Source organism: Xenopus laevis, chromosome 7S, assembly GCF_017654675.1.
Source record: "Xenopus laevis strain J_2021 chromosome 7S, Xenopus_laevis_v10.1, whole genome shotgun sequence".
Lineage (NCBI taxonomy): Eukaryota > Metazoa > Chordata > Amphibia > Anura > Pipidae > Xenopus > Xenopus laevis.
In genome coordinates, this window is record NC_054384.1 from 33,018,488 (window position 1) to 33,035,796 (window position 17,309).

Below are 17,309 nucleotides of genomic sequence, written 5' to 3' on the forward strand. Positions count from 1 at the left end.
TAAAGGGCTGTACACACCTACCTATGACGTCATATAGTAGTCTTTGGCGCCAAGTGGGGCATTTAAATGGAGTGTCTGTTTGTGTGATTTTCACTTCCTGATGACGGCTTAAGTGAATAGCCGAAACGTTGAAATAAACATTATTTTTGATTTTGCACCTTCAAAAAGTCCTGTGAGTGCGGTTTTTTTGCTCTTTTATTGATTTATTATAACCAGCACCTAGGCAGCTGCACTTGTTTTGTGTGCACCAGAATTTGGACTATGTATGTATGTATGTATATATATATATATATATATATAGATATAGATATAGATATAGATATAGATATAGATATAGATATAGATATAGATATAGATATAGATATAGATATAGATATAGATATAGATATATATATATATATATATATATATATATATATATATATATATATATATATATATATATAGAAAATTTTTTTACATGGGTCATATTTGTCTAGCTATCATAGACAGAAGCTCATCCCTAGGGGTTTTCGCTGAAGAATATTGATTCCAATTTACAGAAGTACAAACAGGAATTAGTATCATTCAAGGAGAGGAAACTGTTAACTGTTAAGGAGGATTATAGGCAGAAAAAAGTATATAGATGGTTACTGGGAATCTCGGATCAAACCACTAGGAGATCAAGTCGTAGATTTAAACCAAGGTCATTTAACACAATAGATAGTTCAGGTGACTCCACTGATTCAGATCCCAGTACCTCCACACAGACTGCCCAGCCTTTTTTAGGCACTCACCCTTCCCCTCCCACTCACCCAGACAGAGGAAGAGAGGGGCAACTAGGAGGGGAGGAACCAATCGTCACAAAAAAACCACCACGGGGGGGCACGAGGAGAATATAGTGGTAAATCTATCACAACACTCTCTAACCATGGGGGAGAGTAGACTTTTAAACAGGGGCTTGAAATTCATTCCCACTAACCATTCTGATGCATTTGGGGTTTATAAAGACATACATAGGTTTAAGAGGAATCTTAAACTAAGGGACTACTTCAAGGACAAGGATAAAGGGGAGATACCTGCTAAAGGACTCAAACCCAGAAGTAGTTTTGAACCTCCAAACACAGCCCCGTCGATCGCCACCTTTACCCATTTACTGGCTAATGATTCATGTACAATACATCAAAAGAAGGGCCACATGTACTCGAATTTACCCACTTGTGAAAGGGATGCCCTTAAATCTTTGAAAGCGGATAACAATCTTATCATTAGACAGGCGGATAAAGGTGGGGCGATAGTTCTATTGGACAGAACATACTATGAAAGGGAGATTCTCCAACAATTAGCTGACACGAACACGTACTCCAGACTGACAGGGGACCCAACAAAAGCTTACAAACAGTCGTTGGACTCTCTAATCAAATTAGCCAGGGACTCAGGATGGATCAATGACAGTATACATAGATTCCTAGTGACAGATTTTCCCAAGATACCTTTTATTTATACTCTACCTAAGATCCATAAATCCATAACTGAACCCCCGGGGCGTCCCATTATCTCGGCCATGGATTCCCTATTCCAACCAGTGGCCAAATATTTAGATCAGTATTTACAGTCCTATATTAGGGACACCACACATCTATTAACACTCCTGAAGGATTTGAATTTATCAGAAGACAGTCTATTGGTTACAATGGATGTGTCTAGTTTGTACACAGTAATTCCACACACTGGTGGTATTGGGGCATGCAGGGATGCGCTAACCAGAAGACACACAGGGGTACCTCCACTGAATTTTTGATGTCATTATTGGATCTCATTCTGTCCCATAATTACTTCACGTTCAAAGGGGCCTTTTTTCTACAAACCTCAGGGACCGCAATGGGCTCTAATGTCGCCCCGTCATTCGCCAATTTGTATATGGAACAATATGAGACCCAATATCTATTACCTATGGGTGGAAAGAATATCCACTTCTATAAACGCTATATAGACGATTTGCTGGTGATTTGGCAAGGTTCGGAAGATGAACTCCTAAGTTTCCATTCCTCTTTGAATAAGTTGGATTTACCCATTAAACTCAGCTTGGAAAATGATAAACAACAAATTCATTTTCTTGACATCACTATCTTCAGAAAGGGGGATAGACTAGGTACTTCTCTTTATAAGAAACCGACTGATCGCAATAGCCTTGTACATGCACACTCACACCATCCACCGCACATGTCTCGAGGGGTCCTTTTTTCCCAGTTTTTGCGAATTATTCGAAACAACTCTGACAGGGAGACTGCTGAACTTCAACTCTCTGCATTAAGGTCACAATTCGCCTCTAGGGGATACTCTAGTGTGTTGATCAATGAGCAGTTGCAACGGGCCAAATTGTATACACTGGAGGAGCTATTGTCTAAAGAGGAACACCACCCCAGAGAAAATCCTGACATAATCTTTGTGACAGATTGGACGGACAAGAGTGCACACATTAAGAAATCCTTAAAGAACAGATGGGAAATTCTAAAATCTGATGGCAGTTTGCCGTTTTTTGGGACAAAAACTCCATTGGTTGCATACAGAAGGGGTCCCAATTTGAGTGACTTGCTTGTAAAAAAAGACCTAATGGACACCCCTAAGAAGGGTACCACATGGTTAGACAAACCACTAAGAAAAGGATGTTTCAGGTGTGCTGGTTGTCTAACTTGTAACGGGATGTTACAGGGTTCCCAGTTCACGCATCCTAGGACTGGCCAGAAATTCAACATTTCACACAGGGTGACCTGCACCACGGACCATGTGGTGTATATGGCGTGGTGTCCATGTGGACTACACTATATAGGAAAAGCCTCTACCACCTACCGTGAGAGAATGAACAATCATAGGAGTGCGATCAGAATTGCCCTCAATTCAGGAAAAGCGGATCAACCGATATCGAAACACTGGCTGCATTGTAAACATACTTTACCACAATTTAGACATATGATAATAGACCACATACCGGTCCCCAAAAGAGGTGGTAACAGGGACTTACTATTAGTCCAAAGAGAATCAATGTGGATTTACAAATTGAACACCCTCGCTCCCCATGTTACTGATTTTTTGTAATTTTTTGGTGATTTAATAACTTATGAACTGTTTCTCAGGTGTCTTTTTCTTTATACCCCCGATGGAATAGGAAGGGTGGCGATTGAAGGTCGGCCGTGAGTAGTAAGACATGCCTTTGTGCATAAGTAAGCAAACCCTGACTGCCCTACCCACTAGAAGTACGAGCCCAAGGATGTGATATTGTGGAAAGCTTAAAGCAAAGCGACTTTCCAGGGCCCAAATCCAGCAATATTAAAATATAATGTTCCAATGGGATTGGACGTTTCTGACAGGGCTCCCCTCTGACTGACTGATGGTCGTGAACACCGGCATCCTTTGGACAACCTGTGCCCCACGCTGATCGCTGCAGTCATAATGAGAAGGCCCTCGACATAAATGAATTCGGATGATTGCCTGAGCGACGCACAGAGATGCGGGACCACTGATACCTTAGGACAGCGCTTGACACACGCGGATTGGTGCTAGTAGGACAGGTCGGCGCTTCACATCGTCACAGAATGACGAATACACAGTGTGCCACAGGGCTGATGGCAATCCAGATGTCAGCCAGATGGATGCCGGCAAGATGCGCAGATCTGCGTGAACACTGGTGCCTATTGGCAGCCTGTGTCACGCGCGGATCGGTGCAATTGAGAGAGGCCGGCGCTTCAGAACCGCTGCAGAAGGACGAATACACCGTGAGCCACAATGTTGATTGATGGGCGCGCGCACTCCAACCACACGCTGGGATTCTCGGGGAGCTTGGAGTATCTTGCTCTAGACACAGACGGATTGTCTTTGGATTCTATCTGAATGTTGCGGCAGCATAGGGCTTACTATTGCAATTATCGGAGGTGTCTGCACTACAGATACGGCGATAAGGTAAACAGGAGCGTTGTTAATAATTTCCTTGGGGGTATGAGACTAATAGCACATTAAATAAGTTTTTTAATCTACACATGAACACCGGATATGAGCACGATAGTTCACATGTGTCACTATGTATATATTTTAATAATGTGATATATGAAGTCCCGGATTGGACTCAACTATGTATTTTATAGCATTGTTTTCTTTATCCCAGCCATTATGGGGCCATACACGTTGTATTCACGATCACCAATGGAAACACTGTGGTGTGATGACGTCATCACCTCATGGTTGGCGCCATTTTAGCATTTAAATATGTGTGTTGTGTGTGCAGTTTTCACCTCCTGAAGACGGCTTAAGTTAGGAGCCGAAATGTCGAAAATAAAATAATCTTTGTTTTTTTCACACTTTACTAAAGTCCTGGTTGTGCGGTTTATTTACCAATTTTGCTATATATATATAGATATAGTTTGTTCAGGGCACTGAGCACCCCCAGCCACCCATAAGTTTGGATGAACTTGACTTACGTTGTTGAAAAATGGAACGCATAGCATCATACAACTGCATTCTGTACTGATAAATAACTTTTGTTTATGATTAGCAGGGCTACACACTGTGCCAGGGATCTGTGCCCTATTGTAGAGGTTGCACCACTCCCAGTGCCTCCTGCAAGTAACTGTTTGATTGGTTTTGCATAGCGCAGTGGCATAAATCATGACTGACATCTATTTTTTTACAGGTTTTTAGCAAATGTCCCTGCTCAGAGAAGAATCACTGAAAACTTGTTTTTCCATTTTTATTTATTAATGATTAGACTTTTGTATTGATTTGATACAATGTTTTGTAATGATCTCTCATATAAATGATTTTATCTGTTGCCTCAGAGTACTGCAGGCTCTGCAGCTCATGCGTGTCCTTCTCTTTCAGCTTTTGGACTTAATGCACACACTTCACACAAGAGCTGCCACCATATACAGTTCTTGGGCAGAGGAACAGCGCCACCTAGAGACAGCAACTGAGAAAATTACAGCTGATTCTAAGACACTGTGGTCAAATTGTTGGTGTCCTTTATTGCAAGGTGAGCAATAGCAACAAGAATTCAGATTGAAATGTAAGATTCCCTAAAGGGGTTATGTTATAATTCTTTTTTTCTTAACTTCAGAAAAGGCCTGTGAAAACTGTTTGTGACCAGTCCTGCTCCTCTTTACATATTTGTAACCAACAAAGCAACAGTACTGATACTTGTGTAATGGACAGCACCACTCACGATTCTCTGTTTCTTTAAAAAGCCTTTATTCAGCCATGGGCTCTGACCCCAAACAATTCGGCAACGTTTCAGACCGCCATCGGTCTTTTGTCAAGCCACCTTGGCAACACCTGTGCACAATCATTTATACAATACATCACAGTGCCCCCTACTGGTGCATTAAAACATTTACAAACACCTGAAAAATTGTGTCACATATGCAGTCTGCAACATTATCTCAATATCATTACATTTAAATTACACGTGGATACGTTCTATCTACCTTAGTGCAATATCCTTTTCGATAGTGTCCATAAGTTTTCTCGTGAAAAAATTACACTGTAAAAATACAAAAAATACATATAATTAAAATATTCTCCATCCATATACAGATTAAAATTTACTCCTTTAAAACTAAATTAACGATAAATCATACTTAAATCATATTCCCTGTTGAGGCCATGGGGAGCTAAAGTTTCCAATTTTCTGATCCATCTGGCTTCTTTTTTAAGTAATAATTTTACTCGGTCTCCACCTCTCCGTAATTTAGGTACGCTGTCTATTATTTGATATTTTAATTGTTGTACCCCATGGCCTGCAACAAGGAAATGACCTGCAACTGCTTGATCACTCTTTTTTGTATTGATAGCGGACTTGTGTTCTCTTATGCGTTCTTTTGCGCTTCGTGTAGTTTGTCCAACGTAAGCTAGCCCACATGGGCATTTTATCACGTATACCACAAAGGTACTTTCACATGTATAAAAGCCATTTATCTTAATAGCTGTACCTTTCCTCGGATGGTATAACACCTCTCCCTTCTGACAGTTTGAACAGCAACTGCATCCCAGGCATGGAAATGTTCCATACGCAGCTGTCGCTCAGTACTGATACCCTGTCCAATAGTTGTGTCATCTTTAAGCGCCCAATCCACACCCTCTAAAGACTGGCCGCACTGGTGTTGGTTACTGACAGAAAACTATAGTATTAACAAATGGTTAATAATAATAATAATACATGTGTAACCAGAATGTGTATAAAAAAGGCTTGAACTTCAACATTATATGAATTATAGATAAATGTATTTTCCAGTTAAGTACAAATTTGTAGACGGTTCCTTGACCATTAATCAGAACCTGAACCTTATCTACTGTATAATGGTCAGTAGGAGCCTTTATTCATGTATCTCTTATTTCCTATTATCCTGCAGTCTTCATACTCTGTATGGCACTTTATCTAGTAACTAATTGGAAATTGCCATGGGCACCAGGGATACATGGAGTGCGTTGAATGGCTTATTTCTTTCTTCTAATGATACACAATTTTTAAATATTTTTTCAGGTATTGCTTGGCTCTGCTGTGATGCTCGACGCCAGGTCAGAATGCAGGCTCTCACCTACCTGCAAAGAGCACTTTTAGTCCACGACTTACAGGTTCTTGATGCACTAGAATGGGAATCATGTTTCAATAAGGTCAGTAAATATACTATTAAAATATAGAGGTTTTATGAATACTGCTGTTTTATTCCTGTCTTTCAGTTTTAGTGAATGGGAAAAAATTATTTTAATTCATTAAATTCAAATTAACTCATCAAGTCTTTTAGTGAGCCTTACAGATTATTTGCTGTACTCGGGCTGATGCAGTATCTTAGAGTTGTATTATGTATCTCATAATATCAACATGCATGGAGCAGAATAAATTTCTTGTAAGATATGATGAATTGTAGTGGAACTTTGGCCGAATTGAGCAGGAGAAAAATGTCACATTTTTCTAGCTTGTTCTGCCATTAATAATTTTTTTTTAATTTTTATCCTTTTGTTCCAACTTTTCCCTATGACTGTAATGGAAAGGTACTTAAAATTCCCAGTATTAAATCAAACAAACGGCAGTAACAGACAGCAACACTGCAAGTACATTTAGGGCATTACAGATGTGAAGCAACATAGGTGGTTCTTCACAGTGAGGTTAAGAGAAAGTGGAAGCAGCACATTTTACTACTCAAAGTAAATTTGAGAGAAGAATATGTAATAACTTTATTAATTCCATTCCTATAAAAAATGAATTTATGTAAATCTGTTCTGTGATTTCATGTTATGTTATTATATTTCTCTGTATCTCTCTGTGTAGGTGCTGTTTCCATTGCTGACCAAACTATTGGAAAATATTAGCCCAGCTGATGTGGGTGGAATGGAGGAGACCCGGATGAGAGGCTCCACTCTGCTCTCAAAGGTATCTTTGGTTTAGAATTCTGATAGTAGAGCAGTTAGGCGTAAATAATTCTTCTTTTGTTGCTAATTTTTTCTAACAGAAGTTTCTAACATTCTGCCTCAGCACCAGAACAGAAACAATTTTTATGATTGGGTTTAGGGACAGTTTTGGGATTTTCTTTTTCTTTTTTTTGTGGGTCTATGGATTATGGCTTGCCAAATTTTTCAGGGAAATGGCAGATGGACAATTTTCCATTCACATTAAATCACAGGCAAAAACACCTCAAAAATGTCTGGTGCCATTTTTCAAATGTGCCTGCAATGCATTTCAACAAGCTTGCACGATTTGGATAACTTAGCCGCAAAAACGTACTTTGTGGGCAATGGAAAAGAGCTTTATTGCCCACAATTAAACACAGGCATTAAATGCCTCATCTAACATTGCCCTAATATCCCAGAGGTCTAGGCTGCTCAACTTTCCTGCAAATTCATTCACATTGCACCAGTTTGGGGACTCACACAGTAAGTGCCAATCCATGCATGCACATGGCATTCTCAGGAGAATGGGACCAGGTGCTTTGGATGCCTGCTTTTAAAAGAACAGTAACACCAAAAAATTAAAGTGTTTTAAAGGAATGGCAGTGTGACGTACTGTTGTCCTCCACTGTTACAACTGGTGTGTTTTGGATAGAAACATAACTATTTTTTACAGTCATATGATAAAGTTTGGGAACGAGTAATGTTTATGTGTACACTGCAGTTTGTGTATGTACTGGTGCCGAAACTTCTGTCTGCGCGAGTGGTTGAAATGGAATGCAAGATTTGTTATCACATGCTACAATTCAACTTTTGACACGCAAGAGCATTTGGAAAGATTGGAACAGTGTTCAGGATTTTTCATGTGGCACTTTGCGTTTTGAGTGAGTATATCTGTTGGAATGGATCTGTTATTCAGAATGCTCAAGACCTGGGCTTTACAGATAAGGGGTCTTTTCATAATTTGGATCTCCATGACTTAATTAAACTAAAAAAATTATTTAAAGGCAATCCTTTTTAAAAATGTAAATAATTTTATTAAAATGGAGTCTATGAAAGATGGCCTTCCCATTCTTCATAGTTTTCTGGAAAATGGATGGCACGCCTGGAATTAACTACAGATTATACAATTGAAAGTACGATTTGTCAGAGATCATAAATAATAAATTTCTTTCTTATCCTAGCAATCCCAGCAAGTCCTACACCCTGCTTTGTGGCATTTTAATGTAATGCTATATTCTAGCAACTACTATACATTCCAGTTAATTAATGAATATTTCTTCTGATAGGTATTTCTCCAGCATCTGTTTCCGCTGCTTTCTTTGTCAACATTTGCTGCCTTGTGGCTCACCATTCTTGATTTCATGGACAAGTACATGCATGCTGGCTCCAGTGACTTACTGGTATGGATTTCAAGGGAATTTGTTTGTTTTTTGTTTTGTTTTGCAAAAAAAAAAAAGAATATTAAATACATTGGCCCATGGTAGGGTACTTTGTAACATTATTTTTTCTTTTTGGATTATGTACCATTATATGCTCTTCAAACAAAAATAATTGTACTTTGGCTTTATTTTTGTTTTAGCCTGAGGCAATTCCGGAGTCACTGAAAAACATGCTCCTGGTAATGGACACTGCTGGAATATTCCACTGTGCAGACTCACGGACTGGCTACTCTGATTTATGGGAGATCACGTGGGAAAGGATAGATTGCTTTTTGCCTCGTCTGAGGGAGGATCTTTTTAAACAAACTGTTATACAAGGTGGGCCCATCTTATATTTTACAGCTAAGACTGTATCAAATTCCCAGGAGAATTCTGTACAACTAGTGTCATTAGTTCTCTCTATGTTAAAGAACAATGAAATCCTAGTAGACTGGTGGTGCCAGTAATTCAGCAGCACCATGCCACCATCTTACTTACCTTCCCCAGGCATCCCTCTTCAGATTCCGTGTATAGTCTGCACTAGGGATGCCTGGGAAAGGTAAGTAAAATGACAGCACTGTGTTAGTTTTATTTCCCCAGGGCCAGAGCTTTTTTTCTAAAAGGAACACTAGCCCTTACTGTGAGTAAGCTGAAGAGGGGTGCAGCAGTCCGACATTACTAACCTGATCACTTATTTGCCATGTAGAAATAATTTCTACCAAAAACATTTACTAGTAGGTGTAGTAGAGTAATAGAAAACCAACAGACATACATGCTGCTGATTCTGTGTCATGGTATCATTAATTGAGGATTGTTCCAAATACTGTGTCCAAAATAATAATAGCTTGTTCCAAATAATAGCAGTGTTCAGAGTTCAATTAGTGAGGTCATTTATTCTGCGAATAAACAGGTGTCAATTATGCCCCTTATTTAAGAAGGGAAGGCAGCAAATGTTGTGCATGCTGGTTATAGCGTAGTAGTAAAATCTGAGTAAAATGGGGCGTTCCAGACATTGTTCAGAAGAACAGCATACTTTGTTGAGTTTGTTGAGAGGGGAAAACATATAAAGAAGTGTTGAAAATGTTAGGCTGCTCAACTAAAACCTAAAAGACGTGAAGGAAAAAAAAAAAAGCTACCATTCAAATGGAGAGAAGAATAGCCAAAATGGCAAATACTCATGCCAATGATCAGCTCCAGGGAGATCAAAGAAGGTGTAAAGTCACCTGTGAGTACTGTTACAATTAGAAGACGTCTATGTGATGCCAAGCTATTGGCAAGAAGACCCACATAGCCACATTGTTAAAAAAAAAAAAAAAAAAAAGACGTGGTGAAGAGATAACACTTTGCCAAAGAACACATTGACTCGTACTGTGTTGGGCCTATTTATCACATACCAGGGATCAGGGGCGATCCTGGCCCCTCCGCTGCCTGAGGCAGCAGCAGTTGCTGCTGCCCCCACTCTCCCGGAAATTCGCTCTTAAAGTACCAGGTGCAGCATTTTTGCTGCCCCTGGTACCCAGTGGAATGCTGCCGCCTGAGGCGACAGCCTCAACTCGCCTCATTGGCGAAGCACCCCTGCCAGGGATCGTGGATCAGTTTCAATACATCAAAATAATTGAAACGGTCATGTTGCCTTATGCTGAAGAGGAAATGCCCTTGAAATGGATGTTTCAACAAGACAATGACCCAAACACACCAGTAAACCAGCAACATCTTGGTTCCAGACCAACAAGATTGACGTTATGGAGTGACCAGCCCAATCCCCAGACCTTAATCCAATAGAAAACTTGTGGGGTGACATCAAAAATGCTGTTTCTGAGGCAGAACAAAGAAATGCAGAAGAATTGTGGAATGTAACAGGTGCCAGAAGTTGGGCGACTCCATACAATACAGATGTGACAAAAGCTTCCCCCACCGACAATAATGTAATGATATTGTTTGTTTTTCCGAAGTTGGCAACTTTGGAAGAAGGAAATATTCCAAAGTTGGGAAAAGTAAAGTCCCCCGTATGATCGCTGGTGGGTAAGGATTACCTGTGGGTAACTTATCTCCTTGTGTATCATTGCCCTAAAAGTTAGTCAAATCGTGATTCATTCCATTGTGCCTAATAAGTAAGTTCCTAATGTTGTTATACTAGTTATCTACTAAGTATAAGGATTTATCATCTGTCATTTCTGCTGCTGTACTACTCCTCAGTAAATATATAAATATATAAACGTATTTGTAAGTAAATATCTTGCTGTTTCTCTAGATCCACCCAATGTAGTTGCAACAGAAACTCCTGTTGAGCCAAGGCCTCCCCCACAACCTGCACAATCAGAGAGACCTGTGGAACAAGGACATTGCGGTAAGTTTTATTTCCTGTGCCGTAATCACATATTATAATGATTTAAGCAGTGTGAATTATTCCTCTGCTAGATGCTCTGGAAGCCCTGCCCTTCTCTGGACGTCAGCTAGAGCAATATTTGTGGTGAGCACTTCTTCAGTGTCTTAGATATTCTTGGGTCTATTGCTGATCCATCCGCTTTTTTATATTTTCAACCTTCATGTGACCTAAGTGGGTCCCTGGCCTCTAAGGGAGTTTTAACTGTATAAGTCCAACATTCTCTGCTTTAGAGTATAACCATGTAAATCATCTTTCCCTGTCATCCTGGGGGAGGTCAAAAATGTATTTTATTATTGCATGCATTATTTAATTGGACACAAAATGGAACAAAACATAAACCAGAGGCCTTTGGGAAGTGTTCGATGACTACTTTTTGTTGATAGAATGTTGCTCTTCCACCTGCAACATCCAGTCTGTCTCATAAATCAGATCTTGCCATTCTGTAGGATTTGACCAAAAGCTGCAAAAAATGTACCTAGGGGTTTTTTAAAGGTCCTGTGTTGTAATCTACTTTCTGTTTACCCCCAATCACTAATAATATTGCACTACGGCTGAGTATCCAAGAAATGTAAAGTGCACAAAGCATGTTGCAAGGAGAAATCGTATACAGGACCTAGGGTTTTTGGGTACTGAGCTCAGTTTTGGGGCCCATTTGCCTGCACAACATAATGATTTGCCATGCAATGCTGGGTATGACTTGTCTACTTATCTAACCAATGACTATGGTATTACATTGCACTTGAGAAATACTCACCACTGGTTTAGGGATGCACCTAAACCAGGATTCGGCCAGGATTCAGCCTTTTTCAGCAGGATTCGGCCGGGCTGAACTGAATCCTAATTTGCATATGCTAATTAGGGGCGGGGAGGGAAATCGCGTGACTTTTTGTCACAAAACAAGGAAGTAAAAAATGTTGTCCCCGTCCCACCCGTAATTTGCATATGCAAATTAGGATCCGGTTAGGTATTCGGCCAAATATTTTGCAAAGGATTCGGGGGGTTCGGCTGAATCCAAAATAGTGGATTTGATGCATCCCTAGTAAGTTTTCACACAGAACTTTTTTTAAAAAAAAAAATATATATGTATATATATTGTAATATTTTAAGACTGTAACCAGAGCAATACAAGGTACCTCAGTTAGTACTATATACAGTGGTGTGAAAAACTATTTGTCCCCTTCCTGATTTCTTATTCTTTTGCATGTTTGTCACACTTAAATGTTTCTGCTCATCAAAAATCGTTAACTATTAGTCAAAGATAACATAATTGAACACAAAATGCAGTTTTTAAATGAAGGTTTACATTATTAAGGGAGAAAAAAAACTCCAAAGCTACATGGGCCTGTGTGAAAAAGTGATTGCCCCCCTTGTTAAAAAATAACTTAACTGTGGTTTATCACACCTGAGTTCAATTTCAAAGGTTATAAAGCCATTTCTAAAGCTTTGGGACTCCAGCGAACCACAGTGAGAGCCATTATCCACAAATGGCAAAAACATGGAACAGTGGTGAACCTTCCCAGGAGTGGCTGGCCGACCAAAATTACCCCAAGAGCGCAGAGACAACTCATCCGAGAGGCCACAAAAGACCCCAGGACAACATCTAAAGAACTGCAGGCCTCACTTGCCTCAATTAAGGTCAGTGTTCACGACTCCACCATAAGAAAGAGACTGGGCAAAAACGGCCTGCATGGCAGATTTCCAAGGCGCAAACCACTTTTAAGCAAAAAGAACATTAAGGCTCGTCTCAATTTTGCTTAAAAACATCTCAATGATTGCCAAGACTTTTGGGAAAATACCTTGTGGACCGACGAGACAAAAGTTGAACTTTTAGGAAGGTGCGCGTCCCGTTACATCTGGCGTAAAAGTAACACAGCATTTCAGAAAAAGAACATCATACCAACAGTAAAATATGGTGGTGGTAGTGTGATGGTCTGGGGTTGTTTTGCTGCTTCAGGACCTGGAAGACTTGCTGTGATAGATGGAACCATGAATTCTACTGTCTACCAAAAAATCCTGAAGGAGAATATCCGGCATCTGTTCATCAACTCAAGCTGAAGCGATCTTGGGTGCTGCAGCAGGACAATGACCCAAAACACACCAGCAAATCCACCTCTGAATGGCTGAAGAAAAACAAAATGAAGACTTTGGAGTGGCCTAGTCAAAGTCCTGACCTGAATCCTATTGAGATGTTGTGGCATGACCTTAAAAAGGCGGTTCATGCTAGAAAACCCTCAAATAAAGCTGAATTACAACAATTCTGCAAAGATGAGTGGGCCAAAATTCCTCCAGAGCGCTGTAAAAGACTCGTTGCAAGTTATCGCAAACGCTTGATTGCAGTTATTGCTGCTAAGGGTGGCCCAACCAGTTATTAGGTTCAGGGGGCAATTACTTTTTCACACAGGTTTGGATTTCTTTTCTCCCTAAATAATAAAAACCCATTTAAAACACTCATTTAAAAACTGCATTTTGTGTTTACTTGTGTTATCTTTGACTAATAGTTAAATGTGTTTGATGATCAGAAACATTTAAGTGTGACAAACATGCAAAAGAATAAGAAATCAGGAAGGGGGCAAATAGTTTTTCACACCACTGTATTTTACATATCACAGAGATAGTTTCCCTTTTGTTGCAACCACACTACACAACATCAGGTCCGGACTGAGAATTGAAATAGGCCCTGGCATTTCAGGTACACAAAGGCCCAATCAGCCCACATAGAGGCCCAAACAGCCCCCACCAGCCCATTAAATACTGATTTTCTATGGGACCTTATAGCAGCCCCTCTGGCATTTGCCAGAACCCACAGATTGTCAGTCCGGGTCCATTTTGAGATGATACTTTTTTTTTTTTTTAAGATTTAGCTGAACCTTAGGCTGTGACACAGTAGATTCACACAATCATTACAGTTAGAAACGACCACTGGGTTCAGTGACAAATCCAGATGGAGAGCAGTTTATATTGTGCTGTCCTCTAGATTGTTCTTGACAATGAAAAGCAGCCTAATGGATTTTATTCCTTAGGATCGGCATTTGGGCATTTTCACTGGCACTGCCATCAGTAGCAAGCAAAACACCTCTTATAGTAATCTGTGGGAAATGCTGTGCCAGAAGCACAAGTAGTGGCGATTGACAGACCTTCACTAAGAAATGCTTAAAGGAGAACTAAACTCTAAAAATGAATGTGGCTGAAAATGCCATATTTTATATACTGTTACTAATTGCACCAACCTAAAGTTTCAGCTTGTCAATAGCCGCAATGATCCAGGACTTCAAACTTGTCACAGGGGGTCACCATCTTGGATAGTGTCTGCGACAAATTATCAAGCAGCAAATAAGGTTGGCCTGTAGTATAAGCTGATGCTACAGGGCTTATTATTAAATTCTGATGCCAATTGCACTGGTTTCTGTGCTGCCATGTAGTAATTATCTGTATTAATGACTAATCAGCCTTTTATTGTGACAGTTATATTCTATGTGTACTGTATATTGTGAGTGGGTCCCTAAGCTCAGTAAATGACAGCAGCACAGAGCATGTGCAGTGAATCAGCAGAAAAGAAGATGGGGAGCTACTGGGGCATCTTTGGAGACACAGATCTTTACTGCTAAAGGGCTGTGGTTGCCTTGGGCTGGTACAGAATCCCCAAACATAATGTACAACATTTTTAGCTTCTTTAGTTAAGCTTTAGTTCCTTTAAGCAAACAATTTACCCAGTAGCCCAACAATGGACTTATTGGGAACACTGTATGGCCTATGCAGCTAGAATGGACTTATAACCTAGAGTTACAACCGGCCTGGCCGGTAAGAATGATGCTTGATGCCAATGTTATTAACAGGAAAAAACTGCAAGAATATAGGAAAGCCGTTTTTTTTCTCTAGAAAAGGGGGCAACTCTATTATAACCACACAAGCTTTGTTTGAAGTGTACTGCCATGTTTGATAACAAGTTATTTTTTAGGTCCATAACACCCGCATTGTTAACTTGAGAAGGGATAAATGTAGCAAGTGCAAATAATAAGTGATACTAGAAAACATGTTGTTAATATTACAACTGGATCAAGCATTAGCTATGTAGTGTATGGGGGTTATGTAATAAAAGGCACTAAGTTTGCCCAGGAGCAGTAACCCATAGCAACCAATCGGCAGCTAGCAATTTCTGGTCACCAGTATTAGTTGCTATGGGTGCCTTTTATTATATATGTTTCTAACCATGCCAGCTGTGAATGTCAACAAAAATGTCATTGCTTTGGTTTTCTCCCAACAGACTCTGAGGCTCGAAGTTTAGGAATCCTGTCTGCACCAGTACTAGGATCAAGTTCTTCCTGCACCCCAGTTAGAGTAAGCCCTGTGACAGACATACCTCCACCTATAACTCAGTCTCCAGTCATCCTCCATCCTCTGACGTCCCATCTGCAGGTGGGAGTCCCACCAATGTCGCTGCCAATCATCCTCAACCCTGCATTAATTGAAGCTACCTCTCCAGTTCCACTCTTATCCACCCCCCGACCTGCTGATGTATCAGAGGTCAACTAACATCTCACGGTGGACCTTTTTGAACTTGCAGTGCTGCTGCTTAACTGGCTACTGCTTTATTTGACTATTAGAATTACTTAGAGAAATAAACAGCCGCCAGGAGAAAAACAGATGCCGGGATAATGTCGAGAAGAAGCAAGACTGTGTCTTGGTCCTCTTTTCTTTTGAATCATGGTGAAATGTCGAATACTATCTTAACTCCAAACTTTTAGATTTGTGTCTGAGTGAATGCGAGAGCCATTTCCTTTAGCTTGGATGTGACATTCCTTTGCTGAATCTGCTCAGTATGCCTTGGGCAAAAAAGAAAAAAAAAAGAGCTGTTCTTATTGTCATCCTTAAAGGAGAAGGAAATTCCCTGGGCGCAAAAACCCTCCCCTGTGTTGCCTCCTCCCCCCTGGCCTACCTGTCCCCCCGGGCAAATGTCCCTAACTTGTTACTCACCCCTCTGCGCAGGTCCTGTCCACGGAGTTCACAGGCACCATCTTCTCCCAAACCTTCTTCCTGGATTAATCGGCATCTTCTGGCGCATGCGCAGTAGGAGCATTTACAGGTACGGATCTACTGCGCATGCGCCGCATGTCACGAAAACATTCGGCGCATGCGCAGTAGATCCGTACCTGTAAATGCTCCTACTGCGCATGCGCCAAAAACGCCGGTCAAAGCAGGAAGAAGACCGCTTGGGAGAAGATGGCGTCTGTGAACTCCATGGACAGGACCTGCGCAGAGAGGTAAGTAACAAGTTAGGGACATTTGCCCGGGGGGACAGGTAGGCCAGGAGGGAGGGGGCAACACAGGGGAGGGGGGGAGGGATTTTTGCGCCCAGGGCGTTTCCTTCTCCTTTAAGCTGGCCATAGATGCAAAGATCCGATTTTTCGAATCCTTGAACAATCGGACTTTCCCATCTCCTGACCTGCCACTAACCATACAGATCAAATGAAGTAGTAAAAGAACAGATCAGCCGATGTTCTGCCCCTGAGAGCAAACGTACAAAAGTTATGACAAAGCTGGTGACAGTCTCCCACTGAAAATCGTAGGATCGGCAATACATGCAGAGAAATTATCGACAGCCGACAGAAATCTTTTAACATGTCTGAACGACCGTGGGATGAAAAAAGTCGGGACTCTCCACACACGGTCCGAAAATCAAGGATTCGTACGATCAGATCTTTGCGTCTATGGCCAGCTTTAGTTGTCGCTTTGGAAATAACCCGTACCCTTTGCATGTCTGCAGTAGTCCGTCCTATTCCTTCCTCCTACCTATACAATCAATTCAACATAAAGGGAACAACGGTGCTAGTTTCTTTCTTAGGCCCAAGTCACACTTCCCCAGGTTATAAAAATTGCCTTTTATAAATGTGTTTTGCTGAAATGCTTTGTTACTAGCGATTGAAAATATTCTAGCCCCGTTTCTTGGACTTCACTAGTAAAATTAATTTAATATCTGGGTAACGATAGAGCAACGGCAATGCTAATTCATGACTGCACATTAACTTCACTTTATAAGCAAGTGGTAGATGGAAACAAGACAGATGTATTATTGTGTAAAGACAAAAAACTGTCTA

General features: G+C 40.6%; 1 protein-coding gene across 10 annotated transcripts in view; it reads left to right on the forward strand.

Moving 5' to 3' along the window:
• gbf1.S (golgi brefeldin A resistant guanine nucleotide exchange factor 1 S homeolog) overlaps positions 1 to 16,139 on the forward strand; it is a 144,615-nt gene extending 128,476 nt beyond the window's left edge. For 9 of the 10 annotated variants that reach the window (XM_018227592.2, XM_018227597.2, XM_018227591.2 and 6 more), the window contains 7 exons: positions 4,852 to 5,002; positions 6,509 to 6,639; positions 7,295 to 7,396; positions 8,700 to 8,813; positions 8,993 to 9,170; positions 11,083 to 11,178; positions 15,479 to 16,139. In XM_018227592.2, the coding sequence (XP_018083081.1) occupies positions 4,852 to 5,002; positions 6,509 to 6,639; positions 7,295 to 7,396; positions 8,700 to 8,813; positions 8,993 to 9,170; positions 11,083 to 11,178; positions 15,479 to 15,747 (1,041 nt within the window). In that variant the 3' untranslated portion in view covers positions 15,748 to 16,139. Of the gene's footprint in view, positions 1 to 4,851; positions 5,003 to 6,508; positions 6,640 to 7,294; positions 7,397 to 8,134; positions 8,280 to 8,699; positions 8,814 to 8,992; positions 9,171 to 11,082; positions 11,179 to 15,478 lie in introns of those variants that run through there. The other variant, XM_018227598.2, reaches the window with a different exon arrangement.
• The last annotated feature ends 1,170 nt before the right edge of the window (positions 16,140 to 17,309 follow it).